The sequence below is a fragment of the Sphaeramia orbicularis genome, unplaced genomic scaffold (assembly GCF_902148855.1).
Source record: "Sphaeramia orbicularis unplaced genomic scaffold, fSphaOr1.1, whole genome shotgun sequence".
Classification (NCBI taxonomy): Eukaryota; Metazoa; Chordata; class Actinopteri; order Kurtiformes; family Apogonidae; genus Sphaeramia; species Sphaeramia orbicularis.
The window spans coordinates 108,942-123,653 of NW_021941551.1; the positions used below are offsets into that span (position 1 = coordinate 108,942).

Consider the following 14,712-nt stretch of genomic DNA (forward strand, 5'->3'; position numbering starts at 1 on the left):
TAACAGGAAGCGAAGGAAACGTCTGAAACAGAAGTTATCCAGACACTCAGGGAAAAGGTAAACGGATTATTTCTGTGAGAGAAAACACATTAGATACACTGTACACAACAGAGAGGGAAAGTCTGCGATGTAACAGAACAAAGAGCGAAGACAGACGGATGTTAACGCTCTGCTGAAAGGCTAAGCTAAGCTAACATCTGTACCTGCTGCTCATGAGACCTGTTACCAAGACAACGGCTCCCTAACATTAGGGCTGATAGTTAATAAATGTCACCTAATTAAACACCGATTGGAAAGGCATCTTTGTTGATATTCTGTCGGAGAGAGTTAAATATACATATATAATTAGCCGATAAGTTTGCGCGTGCCTTGAAGAGAAGCTGTGGTTAAAGCCGTCCTGTGTAAACAACAACAACAACAACAACAATAAACAACAACAACAACAAATAACAAAGGATTTAACAAGCTAAACAGCTACGATCCTTCCATTGGATAATTATGGAAGGAAATTGTGTCATCATAAAAGCCACTGAATTTCTAGCACTGAATTTTTTTTCACTGAATTTAAGTATCTGTGTAAATGTAAGTATTTCCATAATTGAACAGATCTGTTAGAAAATATCGGTTCTGTACGATGGTGTATTAGGGCCACATAATAAAGAAACGCTTGTCACTACGAGAAGAAAGTCGTAGTTTTAAAGAACTTATTATTTAAAGAGAATAAACTCATTATTTCATGAGAATAAAGTCGTTATATTTCAATAATACAGTCCTAATATACTGAGAAGTTGTTCCTACTCATGGATGTGGAAGTGTGAACATTTAGTTTCATTTGTGGTTTAGACTCAAATACTGAGTCTGTCCTCCATCAACACATTAGTTCAAGGACTGTGAACAGAGTTCACACACATTTGGGTTTGTTGTCAGAACTGAACTGATTTGTGTTAAATGTCCTCTTTAGTTTGGGACAAACTGCTGCAGAGTTGGTCTGTAGGACCATCAGTGGAAACAGCAGAACTAAACACACGGGTTGAGTTTCTGAACAAACTGTGGATTCGACTGTGAGTTTATGAACAGAAGGAAAGGATCTGCTTCACCTGTGTTCACTGGAAACTGTCGAATTTTCAAAATATTATGAGTTTAATCTCATAAAAGCATGACTTTATTCTCGTAAAGTAATGACTTTATTCTTGTTAAATAATGACTTTATTTTCGTAGTGACAAGCGTTTTTTTTTTTTTTTTCTTATGTGGACCTAATACACTGTCGTGGTTCTGCAGTATATCGTGATATCTCATTTCACGATACTGTATCGATATTAAAAAGTACTTTATGGATATTTGTAGGTATTTATTCAAATGCAGATATTGTGGAGGTTCATTTAACTTTTTTTTTGTTTTTCCTCTGTTTATATTTTATTTCTTATTTCACACTCTTTTATTCAATAATGTTGGTTCCTTTGTTTGGATTGAACTCAAATCCTGTTCTGATGTTAGTTGTGAACTAATAGAATCTGAACATTTGAACAGGATCTGAAACTGGAATGTCTGGAAAACAGAATTTCAGTTTGAACACAGTTTGAACATTTGCTGATAGAACATTAGATCCTGTTGGGATCAAATACAAATGTGTTTAGTTTTTGTACAGATTTCTGCTGGAATTCCCTTCTTCCAGGAAATAATCTTTTAAAAATGAAACAAAACCAATTTAAAAATTGCCTTTTAACAGTATATTGATATATCGTGATGTTATGGAAAAATATTACTCTACTAATTCGTCTATAGTAAAGAAGGATAAGTTCAAACGTTCAGTGTCAAAGAAATCACTTTATTTGGAGCTCCATAGAAAGAGAAATCACTCAGACAATAGACTGAGACGGTCTGAACCCGAAAATACAAATCACCCTGTAGTCTTCTGTCTCCCATGAGAAAATTATGATGTGTAGAAAGTGTTTTGGCTAGTGTCAGGAACTTAGAGATAAGACCCCTGTGAGAAATCTTCTCTATGCTACTCAGGTGTTGGCCTGGCCTTCTACTCTGGACACAACACAGAATAAGTCACACTATCTGAAATAAAGTTAGAAACCCATATGATATATGAAATACATGAATATATATGAATATATATGGATATAAGTAATATTGCCATTACAGTGATATATCGTATGGTGATCCTAGTATTGTGATTTGTATCATATCAGCACATTCTTGCTGATCCACAGCCTATAATTGAATATTATTTTTTCCACTAAAACAAAGACAAATATTTGAAGTTGTCATTCTTTACAGACATAATGTCATATTATTTTTTCCATCAAACCCAGTAGTAAATCTGCAGTGGTTCTTTTGTGGGTTCTTCTGCTGTTCTTATTGGACTGTAGATCAGATTGGTCTGGATGTGGAACCCACACTAACATGAGTTCCACAGCCTGGACTGTGGAGTTTATACACTTTGGAAATTCATCCCAGGGGTGGGACTGCAACCTTTGGGGGGACGCATGTTTGACCCTCCTGAACTAAGAACTTCTGTCTGTTGATGCCACTTCTGTCAGGACCACAGACTGGGTTCATGTCCTGGTCCTTCTGGGTCTTATTCAGTTGGACCAGTACCAGGTGTCAGTCACAGTTCTGTGGATCAGGACATGGAACCGCTCAATCTCACTGGCAGTAATCATTTACTAACAGGTACTTTCATGTGTGTGTGTGTGTGTGTGTGTGTGTGTGTGTGTGTATGTGTGGGATTGTTGACAGATTTCCACCTGACGCCATGACGACAGACTCGTCACTGCTCACCTCGGAGCTGGAGCTTCAGCAGCAGGAGGAGCTGTACGAGCAGCTGCTGTTCCAGGTGAAAGGCATCAGCCACAGCCTCGCTGAAAAAAACAGGCATCCACACTGTCCAAAACTGGAAGGAAATCTGTCTCATCAGATTTTAAATGAGAAAAGCCGCTGAATTTCTAGCACTGACTCTTTTTTTTTTTTGCACTGACATTAAGTATCTGAATTTTTGCACCTGAATTTTTTTAATTCGAAATTGATGAACATAGTTGAATTCAGAGACAAAAAATTCAGATACTCAATTTCAGTGCAAAAAAACTGTACATACTTAATTTCAGTACAAAAAAAATTCAGATACTTAATTTTTGTATAAAAAATGCAGATACTTAATTTCAGCGCAAAAAAAATTTAGATACTTAATTTTTGTACAAAAAAAATCCAGATACTTAATTTCAGTGCAAAAAAGTCAGTGCTAGAAATTCAGTGGCTTTTATAATTCAAAATCTGATGAGACAGATTGACTTCCATTCGCTGTTGATTCAGTTTTCTCTGTTTCTGATATAACCGTCAACTGTAATCTGAGCTTTAATGAACATCTACAGGATCAGAGAACGAAATACTTACTTTTATAAACTATCCAAACAAAAAAGATGTGAATAACCTGAAAAAACGGACATTTCTTCAGATAAATCAGTGTAATTTTCCCAGTCTTTTTCCTCCACTTCTCATTAGTCCATGTGCATTCTGGATCAGATCTCCAAAGACACTAAACACTGAGGAACAGGAAGAAAAGAGTTCAAACTGGACTGAATTTAATACAGACATTTCAGGTTGGACACATTTGTTCAGGTTAGTCACAGTTTATCGGTACAGGAGAGTTTGGAAATGGAAAGATTTTCACAATTTAATGGGATTTTTTTTGCACTAAAACAAAGACAAAAAATTTGAAGTTGTTAATTCAAGATTTTTTGCTTAATTCAAGATTTTTTTTTCTAAATTTAAGATTTTTTTTTGCTTGATTCAAGATTTTTTTTTTTTTTTTTTTTGGCTTAATTCAAGATTTTTTCTACTTAATTCAAGATTTTTTTTGCTTAATTCAACATTTTTTCCTTAATTCAAGCTAAATAATATATATTTTTTGCTTAATTCAATTCAAGACTGGAATTTTGACACTTTGTAAATTCATCCCAGGGGTCAGATTGGAACCTTTTGTGGGATGCATGTTTGACCCCCCTGACCAACAGGATCAGTGAATTAAATATAAGAAAAGACAGGATTTACTCTGAAAAAACACCAAATACAGAGGCTAGTATTAGAATAAATGGTGATAAATGGTAGTAGGAAAGGTGGAGCAGCCTTCCTTTGTCCGTTTATCAGTTCAGTAGTAGTGGGTCCTTGTGGGTTAAAGGTCTGAAACTCCTGCTCTACTTACTTTGGGCTTGAACTGTTGTTGCAGATGTGATTTCAGATCAGATTTGTGCTACATGCAGTGGTTCAGTGTTCAGTCGGTTCAGTGGTGGTCCCTCATGACCTTCCCTGCCCCTGTGCTTACATAACTGTCATCCTTGGATGCTTTTTGCCGTTTGTTTGTGTTCTTTCTGCCTTTCCTCGTCAGCCCTTCTTCATTTCACACTCCATGAACTCCGTCCCACTCAAGCGTTCATGTCTGTCACTGTTTGTCTTTGATCGTGTTGATAACGGTTAAACAAACACAGGAAGCATTAGAGAATGAACAGAAACTACTTTTTGTTTTTTTATTTTTTTATTTATTTTTATTTTTTTTCCACCAGACAATGGGGGAACTGCAGAAAGAAAACCCAGACTCCAGAGTGATCCGACCACAGCCTGGTGAGTGGAAAAGAAAACCAGCAACTGTCTGACATCTGAAAACGGAAGCAGCTCTGAGTTCTGGAAACACAACTGGGTCCATTTAAGGATCCAGTTCTGTTTGAGGATCCAGTTCTGTTTAAGGATCCAGTTCCATTAAGGATCCAGTTCTGTTTGAGGATCCAGTTCCACTTAAGGATCCAGTTCTGTTTGAGGATCCAGTTCTGTTTAAGGATCCAGTTCCATTAAGGATCCAGTTCTGTTTGAGGATCCAGTTCCACTTAAGGATCCAGTTCTGTTTGAGGATCCAGTTCTGTTTAAGGATCCAGTTCCATTAAGGATCCAGTTCTGTTTGAGGATCCAGTTCTGTTTGAGGATCCAGTTCTGTTTAAGGATCCAGTTCTGTTTGAGGATCCAGTAGCATTTAAGGATCCAGTTCCCTTTAAGGATCCAGTTCTGTTTGAGGATCCAGTTCCACTTAAGGATCCAGTTCTCTTTGAGGATCCAGTTCTGTTTAAAGATCCAGTTCAGTTTAAGGATCCAGTTCTGTTTGAGGATCCAGTTCCACTTAAGGATCCAGTTCTGTTTAAGGATCCAGTTCCATTAAGGATCCAGTTCTGTTTGAGGATCCAGTTCTGTTTGAGGATCCAGTTCTGTTTAAGGATCCAGTTCTGTTTGAGGATCCAGTTCCATTTAAGGATCCAGTTCCCTTTAAGGATCCAGTTCTGTTTGAGGATCCAGTTCCACTTAAGGATCCAGTTCTCTTTGAGGATCCAGTTCTGTTTAAAGATCCAGTTCAGTTTAAGGATCCAGTTCTGTTTGAGGATCCAGTTCCCTTTAAGGGTCCAGTTCTGTTTGAGGATCCAGTTCTGTTTAAGGATCCAGTTGTGTTTGAGGATCCAGTTCTGTTCAAGGATCCAGTTGTGTTTGATGATCCAGTTCTGTTTGAGGATCCCGTTCAATTTAAGGATCCAGTTCTGTTTGAGGATCCTGTTCCATTTAAGGATCCAGTTCTGTTTGAGGATCCAGTTCAATTTAAGGATCCAGTTTTGTTTGAGGATCCAGTTCTGTGTAAGGATCCAGTTCTGTGTAAGGATCCAGTTCTGTTTTAGGATCCAGTTCTGTTTGAGGATCCAGTTCTGTTTAAGGATCCAGTTCTGTTTGAGGATCCAGTTCTGTTCGAGGATCCAGTTGTGTTTGATGATCCAGTTCTGTTTAAGGATCCTGTTCAATTTAAGGATCCAGTTCTGTTTGAGGATCCCATTCAATTTAAGGATCCACTTCTGTTTGAGGATCCCGTTCCATTTAAGGATCCAGTTCTATTTGAGGATCCAGTTCCATTTAAGGATCCAGTTCTGTTTGAGGATCCAGTTCTGTGTAAGGATCCAGTTCTCTTTAAGGATCCAGTTCTGTTTAAGGATCCTGTTCAATTTAAGGATCCAGTTCTGTTTGAGGATCCCGTTCCATTTAAGGATCCAGTTCCATTTAAGGATCCAGTTCTGTTTGAGGATCCAGTTCCGTTTGAGGATCCAGTTCTGTTGAGGATCCAGTTCAATATAAGGATCCAGTTTTGTTTGAGGATCCAGTTCCATCTAAGGATCCAGTTCTGTTTAAGGATCCAGTTCTGTTTGAGGATCCAGTTCTGTTCAAGGATCCAGTTGTGTTTGATGATCCGGTTCTGTTTGAGGATCCCGTTCAATTTAAGGATCCAGTTCTGTTTGAGGATCCCGTTCCATTTAAGGATCCAGTTCTGTTTGAGGATCCAGTTCTGTGTAAGGATCCAGTTCTCTTTAAGGATCCAGTTCTGTTTGAGGATCCAGTTCAAATTAAGGATCTAGTTTTGTTTGAGGATCCAGTTCTGTGTAAGGATCCAGTTCTGTGTAAGGATCCAGTTCTGTTTTAGGATCCAGTTCTGTTTGAGGATCCAGTTCTGTTTAAGGATCCAGTTCTGTTTGAGGATCCAGTTCTGTTTGAGGATCCAGTTGTGTTTGATGATCCAGTTCTGTTTAAGGATCCTGTTCAATTTAAGGATCCAGTTCTGTTTGAGGATCCCATTCAATTTAAGGATCCACTTCTGTTTGAGGATCCCGTTCCATTTAAGGATCCAGTTCTGTTTGAGGATCCAGTTCCATTTAAGGATCCAGTTCTGTTTGAGGATCCAGTTCTGTGTAAGGATCCAGTTCTCTTTAAGGATCCAGTTCTGTTTAAGGATCCTGTTCAATTTAAGGATCCAGTTCTGTTTGAGGATCCCGTTCCATTTAAGGATCCAGTTCTGTTTAAGGATCCAGTTCCATTTAAGGATCCAGTTCTGTTTGAGGATCCAGTTCCATTTGAGGATCCAGTTCTGTTTGAGGATCCAGTTCAATTTAAGGATCCAGTTTTGTTTGAGGATCCAGTTCCATCTAAGGATCCAGTTCTGTTTATGGATCCAATTCTGTTTAAGGATCCAGTTCCGTTTAAGGATCCAGTTCTGTTTATGGATCCACTTCCGTTTAAGGATCCAGTTCTGTTTATGGATCCAGTTTCGTGTAAGGATCCAGTTCCGTTTACGGATCCAAATACCACGAAGAAAAGTAAAGTTTAATAATAATAAGAAGAAAGTCAGTAATAACAAACCTGTAGACGACAGAGGAAACACTTCTGTGAAACTAATGCTGCAGCGTTTTCTCTGGTAAGGTTTAAAAGTTTAGCTTCAGCAGGAAGAGAAAAGACAAATGAGACACAAGTTTGGTTTTCACTTCCACTGGTGGTGGTCTGCACCGCTCCGTACCCCTCTGTGTTCAGTGGGAATTCATAAAAATGGTAAACGTTGGGGTGAGTTGGATCTCTGTCGGCAGCGCTCTTCAGTAGTGGAGACCGCATTTGTGCTTTTCCTTGGTTATCGCTCGGACATTTTCGATCACAGATGGAAGTTGGTTGATTTTACTAAAAAATACCTTGGCCACTGTGGCTACACGGGTTGAAAACAACTTCACCAACCAGAAAAATGCATCGCCAATGGAGATGTGGAGAAAGGCTAGCACAAGCCTAGCTTCAGGTCCGACCCATAAATTAATCCACATGTGCACTCTACTGCTGTTCATATTTTCTTTAATGCAGGTGAGTGTCATTTTATGTGACTTCATTAAGGTTAACTCTAGCTCCCACATCACCGTGTCATGTCCTGTAGGAAGCTGTCCTACAGTCTTCTAGCTCCGCCTCCAGTCAGGCTGCAGACCGGTACACTGAACCGCTGTGAGCCGGTACACTAAGCTGCGGTACAGACCTCCAGCTCCAGGCTTTTCATCAGCTACATTTAACTGAAACGGACCTCAGAAGTCCAGTTCTACGCTGGTTCTGAATAAACTTTCTCAGATCTGCGTATTTGGAACCAGTTCTGTGTAAGGATCTCGGATTCAGCACCATGGACAGCACACAATTCAGTCCTTATATCACAGCGGTCCCCATCCTTTTGTGTTCTACGGACCGGGTAGAGGTGTGGGGGTTCCAATAACAAACCCTGTGTCGGTTCAGAGCATGTGATCTGAAACACTTCCACTGTGGATCAGACACTTAGAATGACTCGACAGGAGAATATACACTCACCCTAATGCAGAACCAGTGGAACCCTGGACTGGTTTCGCTGGAACTAGACGGTCCCATCTGGGGCTGATGGGGACACAGTCCAGGTGTGTTGTGTAGATCCAGTCTACTCTGGATTACAGTGGAAACAGAAGGACTTTCAGGGCTCTAGTGGTCATATCCTCATATTCTGTTTGACTGGAATCCAGAATGCTCAGAGGTTTGGAGTTGTGTCAAACATGGATGGATGTGTGGCAGCAGACTGGAGGAGCTGGTGTGCCACCTGTTGGATGAACCTGGAACTGAGGCAGGAATCCTCATATTTCCTTCTAAATGCATCTTTCTGTTTGCAGACAGTCTGTGACCCTTCTGCAGCTTCACCGTTTCCTCGTTTCTTCCTGAAAAAGTTCTCCAGTGAATTTTGTTTTGGGTTCATTTCTTTAGTTTGTGTTTGTACTGATTCATGAAATGGCACCAGAGTCCACAGCGGTAATGAGGTGACAGCGGAAACAGTTCACTCTTCAAAATAAAATCTCCACCAGACTAATGGAAAAAATTGTTTTAATATTAACCACAATTGTTTTTCTTTGCGGCCTGGTACCAAATGATCCACGGACCGGTACTGGTCCGGGGACCGGGGGTTGGGGAGCCCTGTTAGTAGAGCTGTGCAATTAATCGAAATTCAATTACGATTTCGATTATTACACACAACGATTACAGAAATTATGTAATCGAGAAAAAACGATTATTAATTTTGAGTTGTTTTAATTCACGCGCACGCAAGCTACCATGAGCTGCTCTGCCCCGCCCCCATCTAAGCTACAGCTGCTGCTAGCCGGCAGGTCCACCCCAAGAGGAAAGTTGGACCTAGCGGTCTGGAAAAACGGCAGGAGAATCACAGCAGAAGTGCTTGGTAAACAAAAAAGGCAAGTCCAATTCAATTGTATGGAATCACTTTGGGTTTGATGAAGAAGACGAAGAGCAAAAACACATCACATGCAAAAAGTGTTTGGTAGTTGTGTCCACACCGACCGCTAACACAACAAACCTTTGAACCATCTAAAGTTTAACCACCGCCACCTTTATCATAATCTTTATCTTATGAAAAACTAAAACGCATAAAAACAACTTCATCCGCAATGCAATCTTCAGTCTCCGAATCTCTTTACGCTGCAACTTATTAACGTATTAACCTAACCCTAACCCGTATAACCCTAACGTGCGTTTTCTACAGGGTGTCCCATAAGTCTCCATACATAGGAAAAATGAACGTTTCTTGACATAAACCATTTTTATTTCTATAATATGCTCTATATGACTGCCATTTTGTCGGGAACACATTTCAATGCGTGTCCTCCACTGCTGAAGAACTATAAAGAAGAAACATAAAGAAATACATGTTAGAACAATATGTATTATGTCTCCTATGTATGGAGACTTATAGGACACCCTGTAGATGGCTGATGTATACAGAAGGCCTGAACTGAAACCTCACAGCACGCCACTGAATTTACTATGTTTCATACTACATTGAACATACTTGAATTTATAATTTGCACTTTACGTGAGGTTTTTTTTTTTTTTAATTGCTACAGTTCTATGGCAAGTCTATAGCAGTTTAATTCCAGTGCACTATTTGTTTACAAAAGGAAACATACTTGAATTTACAGTACACTTATTTGATTTCAAAGATTTTTTTGTTTCGTACAAAAGTGAAAATACTTTGTTTTAGTGGTTAAAAGCTTTATTTATGTTTAAAGAGTATATTTTACATTGCTTTGCAAGAAAAAAATAAACAACTTTAAGGTTAACAAATAATCGTTTTTAATAATCGTGATTTCAATTATTGCTAAAATAATCGTGATTATTTTTTTTTTCTATAATCGAGCAGCCCTACCTGTTAGATCACATTATATATATTTTTCCCCTTAACTTTAAACATGTCATACAGTTCTATAATCATACTATTCATGGAAAATCTGACAGTGACACAGTAAGTGTATTTAAGCCTTCCAGACCCAAAGCACCACAGTCCAGAACCATCTGCTGCTCTAAAATGTTGAATCCCTTCTGAACACTAGTCCTACCAGTACATGCACAGAACTGGAGTCAAATGCAGTTTGTCATCTTTTCATGAAGCTTCCAGCCCGGCTTGGTTCACAGTTCTGTAAACGAAAACTGTTGTCAGAACTGGATCTGTGCCCCGGGTCACAGCGGAGTACTGCAACGGTCTGCAAGAAACAGAAGGCGGAGCTTAGAGCCTGGAGCCCAGCGTCCTACAGGACACGATACGGTGATGTGGGAGTTAGAGTTAACGTTAATGAAGTCATAAATGACATTCACCAGCATTAAAGAAAAGATAAACAGCAGAAGAGTGCACATGTGTTAGTTTAAGGGTCGGACCTGAAGGAGAACATTATTCAGAACTAGATCTGAGGTCTGTGCAGGACCGGTTTGGTCTGCTGGTTCACTGTGGTGTAGAGCCCCTCCCACCCCCACAGGAGGCAGGGCTTGGAGGTCGGAGCACGGCTTGGTTCTGAGTTCTGTAAAACAAACTAGTTCCATGATCCTTAAACGGACCTGGTTCACAAATCCTTAAACAGAACTGGTTCCGTAAATGGAACTGGTTACAAGATCCAAAAACAGAACCGGTTCTGTTTTCAGAACTCAGAACTGGTTCCGTTTACAGAACCAGCTTCATGCTCCCCCTTTGTCTTGGTTTTTGTTCTGGGTTCAACTGGACTGGTTTAGCTCTTTTTTGCTGCGTTTCCACTAGGTGTAACCGGCTCGGCTCGGCTCAGTATTCCCTCAGACCGTTTCCATTCCAGGATACTACAGACTTTACAGTACCTGGTCGTCATAGCGATGTGGGGCGTTACTTCTGTGTCGTCTGCTCAGAGTCGCTGAAAAATCACTTGTTGTGTGTTGTCTCGTCTGAATTTTTACGTTTTCCACCACAGACTGAACCTCCTGGACTGACCCTGGGGGAGTGTATCTGTTCTCATGTGGTTTAATGAACCCACAGATTTACTGTCCACTAACGCATCTGTTTATGGAAAAGGGCGGGGCACAGAGAAAACTGTCTGACCAATCAGTGGTCTGCAGAGTTATACATTATGGTTCAGTATCGCTTGGAACCTCGGCGGAGGTGATACCAAAAAACTAGTACCAGGGACCAGATTCCAGGTCCTTTTTCGTAATGGAAACACAAAAAGGTCGAGTCGAGTCAAGTCGATACCACGCAGTGGAAACGCAGCATTATCCAGCCTTTGTTTGTCACAAGGGGGAAAAGAAAGGACTCAAATGCTCGGTACTGAAGGGGAAAAAAATAACAGGTTTATTTAACAAAATACGAAAACCTAATACAAAAGCTAAAGGAGAAACAGAGTCCATAAACAAAAACATACAACACCTGGGTCAGAGTCCGTGGATGAATATGGGTAATTGTCCGGGCTATGGAAAGGAATGAGGAGAAATGAACCAGCGCTGCATGGCTGCAAACCTAATCCTTAAATAGGCAAAAATGTAATTGGCTGCAGCCACGCAGCGCCAGCAGGTGAATCTGATAATGAAGAGAGGGAGGAGCCGAGGGCACACAGACACAGATCATGACAGAGGGAGAGCTGAGAGTCACAGGCACAGATCCTGACAGGACCCCCCCCTCAAGGGACGGCATCCTGACGTCCCCAGAGATGCGAAAAAGCCCCCCACGAAGACCAGGGCATCCTGGAATGGAGAGGGGATCCTGGCAAAAGGGGCATGAAGAACCACAGGGGAGACCAGCTGAAGCACCTCCCGGTGGGACGGCGTGAAGAGCCTCTGGGCAGACTGGCTGAAGAACCTCAGGGCGAACAGGCTGACGCACCTCCCGGTGAAACGGCGTGAAGAGCCTCCGGGCGAAGAGGGTGAAGCACCTCCCGGTGAAACGGCGTGAAGAGCCTCCGGGCAGACTGGCTGCAGAACATCAGGGCGAACAGGCTGAAGCACCTCCCGGTGAAGCGGCGTGAAGAGCCTCCGGGAAGACAGCCAAAGCACCTCAGGACAGACCTCCAGACCAGAATGATGTAGCCCCTCCAGACCAGACCATGGAGAAACCTCCCGACAAGGACGTGAGAAACCCTCGAAAACAGGACATAGAAAAATCCTCTGGTTCGTGGACCTCCAGGGCTGTGGACGACAGGACTCTAGCTGGATTTAGGACATTGACTGGAACTGAATATGGCTGGACTAGTGACTCTAACTGAGACAAGACAGACCGGACAATGACTGGACTACAGACATCGACTGGAATTGGACTATGGCTGGACCCATGACTCTGACTGACTGAGACAGAACTGACAGGGGAACGGACTCTGAGACTGGACTGACAGGGGAACGGACTCTGAGACTGGACTGACAGGGGAACGGACTCTGAGACTGGACTGACAGGGGAACGGACTCTGAGACTGGACTGACAGGGGAACGGAGAGGGAGACTGAGACGGGGAGACACAAAGAGCGAGGCCGAGACGGGGAAACAGGAACGCTGCGCGGACGGACGGAACCGGACTTCAGGAACGCTGCCAGACAGAACCGGACTTCAGGAACAGACAGGAACAGACTTTAAAAACGCTGCGCGAACAGACGGAATCAGACTTCAGGAACGCTGCGCGGCCGGAACCGGACTTCAAGGAGGGGAGACTACCAGACGGCGTACTAGCCTCCAGGTAGTACTAAGGAAAAGGGAACTAGGCCAAGCAGAGAGACACGGACAGACAGACACAGAGACACAGACAGGCAGAGGGACAATCTACAGAACTGAACTGATGAGAATAAAATGGAATTGAAGAACATGAACCGCAAAGAAACAGAGCTAAAGGACAAACAGGGAAAAGAGAAACAGAATCTAGCAGAAATACAGGGAAAAAAATTTAACAGAAATGAAGAACAAAAAAGAATGACTGACTGGAAAAATAAAGAACAGTTCCACAACAAAGAACAAAATAAAACGAGGGAAGAGAGAAATGAAACAAACAAAAAAAAAAAACACAAACTAGAAAATTCACACATAGACTAAGAAACAGACTGAAATATACACAGAAAGACAAATACACACAGAGAAATACACACAGAGAAATACACAGAAATACACAGAGAAATACACACAGAGAAATACACACAGAAATGCACAGAAAACGGCACACACGGACAGAGAGAAACAGGGAGGAACGAATAAAACAGGCAGAACAGACAAACTAACATGAACAGGCAGATCAGAGCTAATAAACTCACTCAAACCATTAGACACACGAAGGAAAAGACACAAGAGAAGAACCCGGACCCCACGAAGGCCCAGGTCCCCACATGGAATAGGACGCTGGAAACACAGGGCAGGAAACAGACGAGTGACAGAAACGCACCGGAAAAAACAACACGGGGAAGAGCCCGGATTCAACATGGTCCAGGCCCCCACATGACATGGGAACGCCGGCAATACAAGGCGGGAAACAAACAGGGGACAGAGAAACACCGGGAGAAAAACCGGGGTGTGCGCCCGACGGCTCCTGAACCCCCGAACCAACCGGCACGGAGACCGAGCCGCCGGAGCTGAGGACAAGGGTAAGTCTCAGAAAAGCCGGATATGGGGCAGGGAAGCGCAGAGCGACGGTACAAGGGAAAACTAAGGAAAAGCGAACGAAACCAGGAATAACAAACTAAAACACGGAAAAATGAAAAAAACGGGTCTCTTCAGTACCGGCTGAGTCCAGGGTTGGCTGGTTCATTCTGTCACAAGGGGGAAAAGAAAGGACTCAAATGCTCGGTACTGAAGGGGAAAAAAATAACAGGTTTATTTAACAAAATACGAAAACCTAATACAAAAGCTAAAGGAGAAACAGAGTCCATAAACAAAAACATACAACACCTGGGTCAGAGTCCGTGGATGAATATGGGTAATTGTCCGGGCTATGGAAAGGAATGAGGAGAAATGAACCAGCGCTGCATGGCTGCAAACCTAATCCTTAAATAGGCAAAAATGTAATTGGCTGCAGCCATGCAGCGCCAGCAGGTGAATCTGATAATGAAGAGAGGGAGGAGCCGAGGGCACACAGACACAGATCATGACAGAGGGAGAGCTGAGAGTCACAGGCACAGATCCTGACATTGTTCTTGTTCTCCAGTTCCAGTCTACTGTCTGCACAGTCACACAGTAGGACTGGACGGTATCTGATGAAATCCTGAAGTCATGTGACCTTTAAATGACCAGCACCAGTCCTGGTGTGACCTGGGTTTGACTGACGGCGTCAAACTGAACAGACTGAAGTCATGTGACACCCCCCTCTGTTTCCGTCCCAGGTCTTTGTGTGAAAACGCTGTCAGAACCAGACAAACAGAAGGTTTTCGTTAACGTGTGCCAGTCCAACGCCGTCCCGGCGCCACCACAGCTGTCCAGAGAAGAGCTGGTGGAGCTGCTCCAATCAGACGACCCCAGCGGATACAGAGTTCCCATGAGCCTCGGCGAGCCGCATACGGAAACAGACAACAGTAGGTGGTGAAGTCCCAGGACATGAC

General features: G+C 42.3%; 1 protein-coding gene across 2 annotated transcripts in view; it reads left to right on the plus strand.

The window, feature by feature from the left end:
• The window catches only part of pih1d1 (PIH1 domain containing 1), a 50,001-nt gene continuing 35,289 nt past the window's right edge, over window positions 1-14,712 (plus strand). For both annotated transcript variants that reach the window (XM_030129786.1, XM_030129787.1), the window contains exons 1-4: window positions 1-57; window positions 2,750-2,846; window positions 4,567-4,624; window positions 14,497-14,685. In XM_030129786.1, coding sequence (XP_029985646.1) covers window positions 2,766-2,846; window positions 4,567-4,624; window positions 14,497-14,685 — 328 coding nt within the window. In that variant the 5' untranslated portion in view covers window positions 1-57; window positions 2,750-2,765. The remainder of the gene's footprint in view (window positions 58-2,749; window positions 2,847-4,566; window positions 4,625-14,496; window positions 14,686-14,712) is intronic.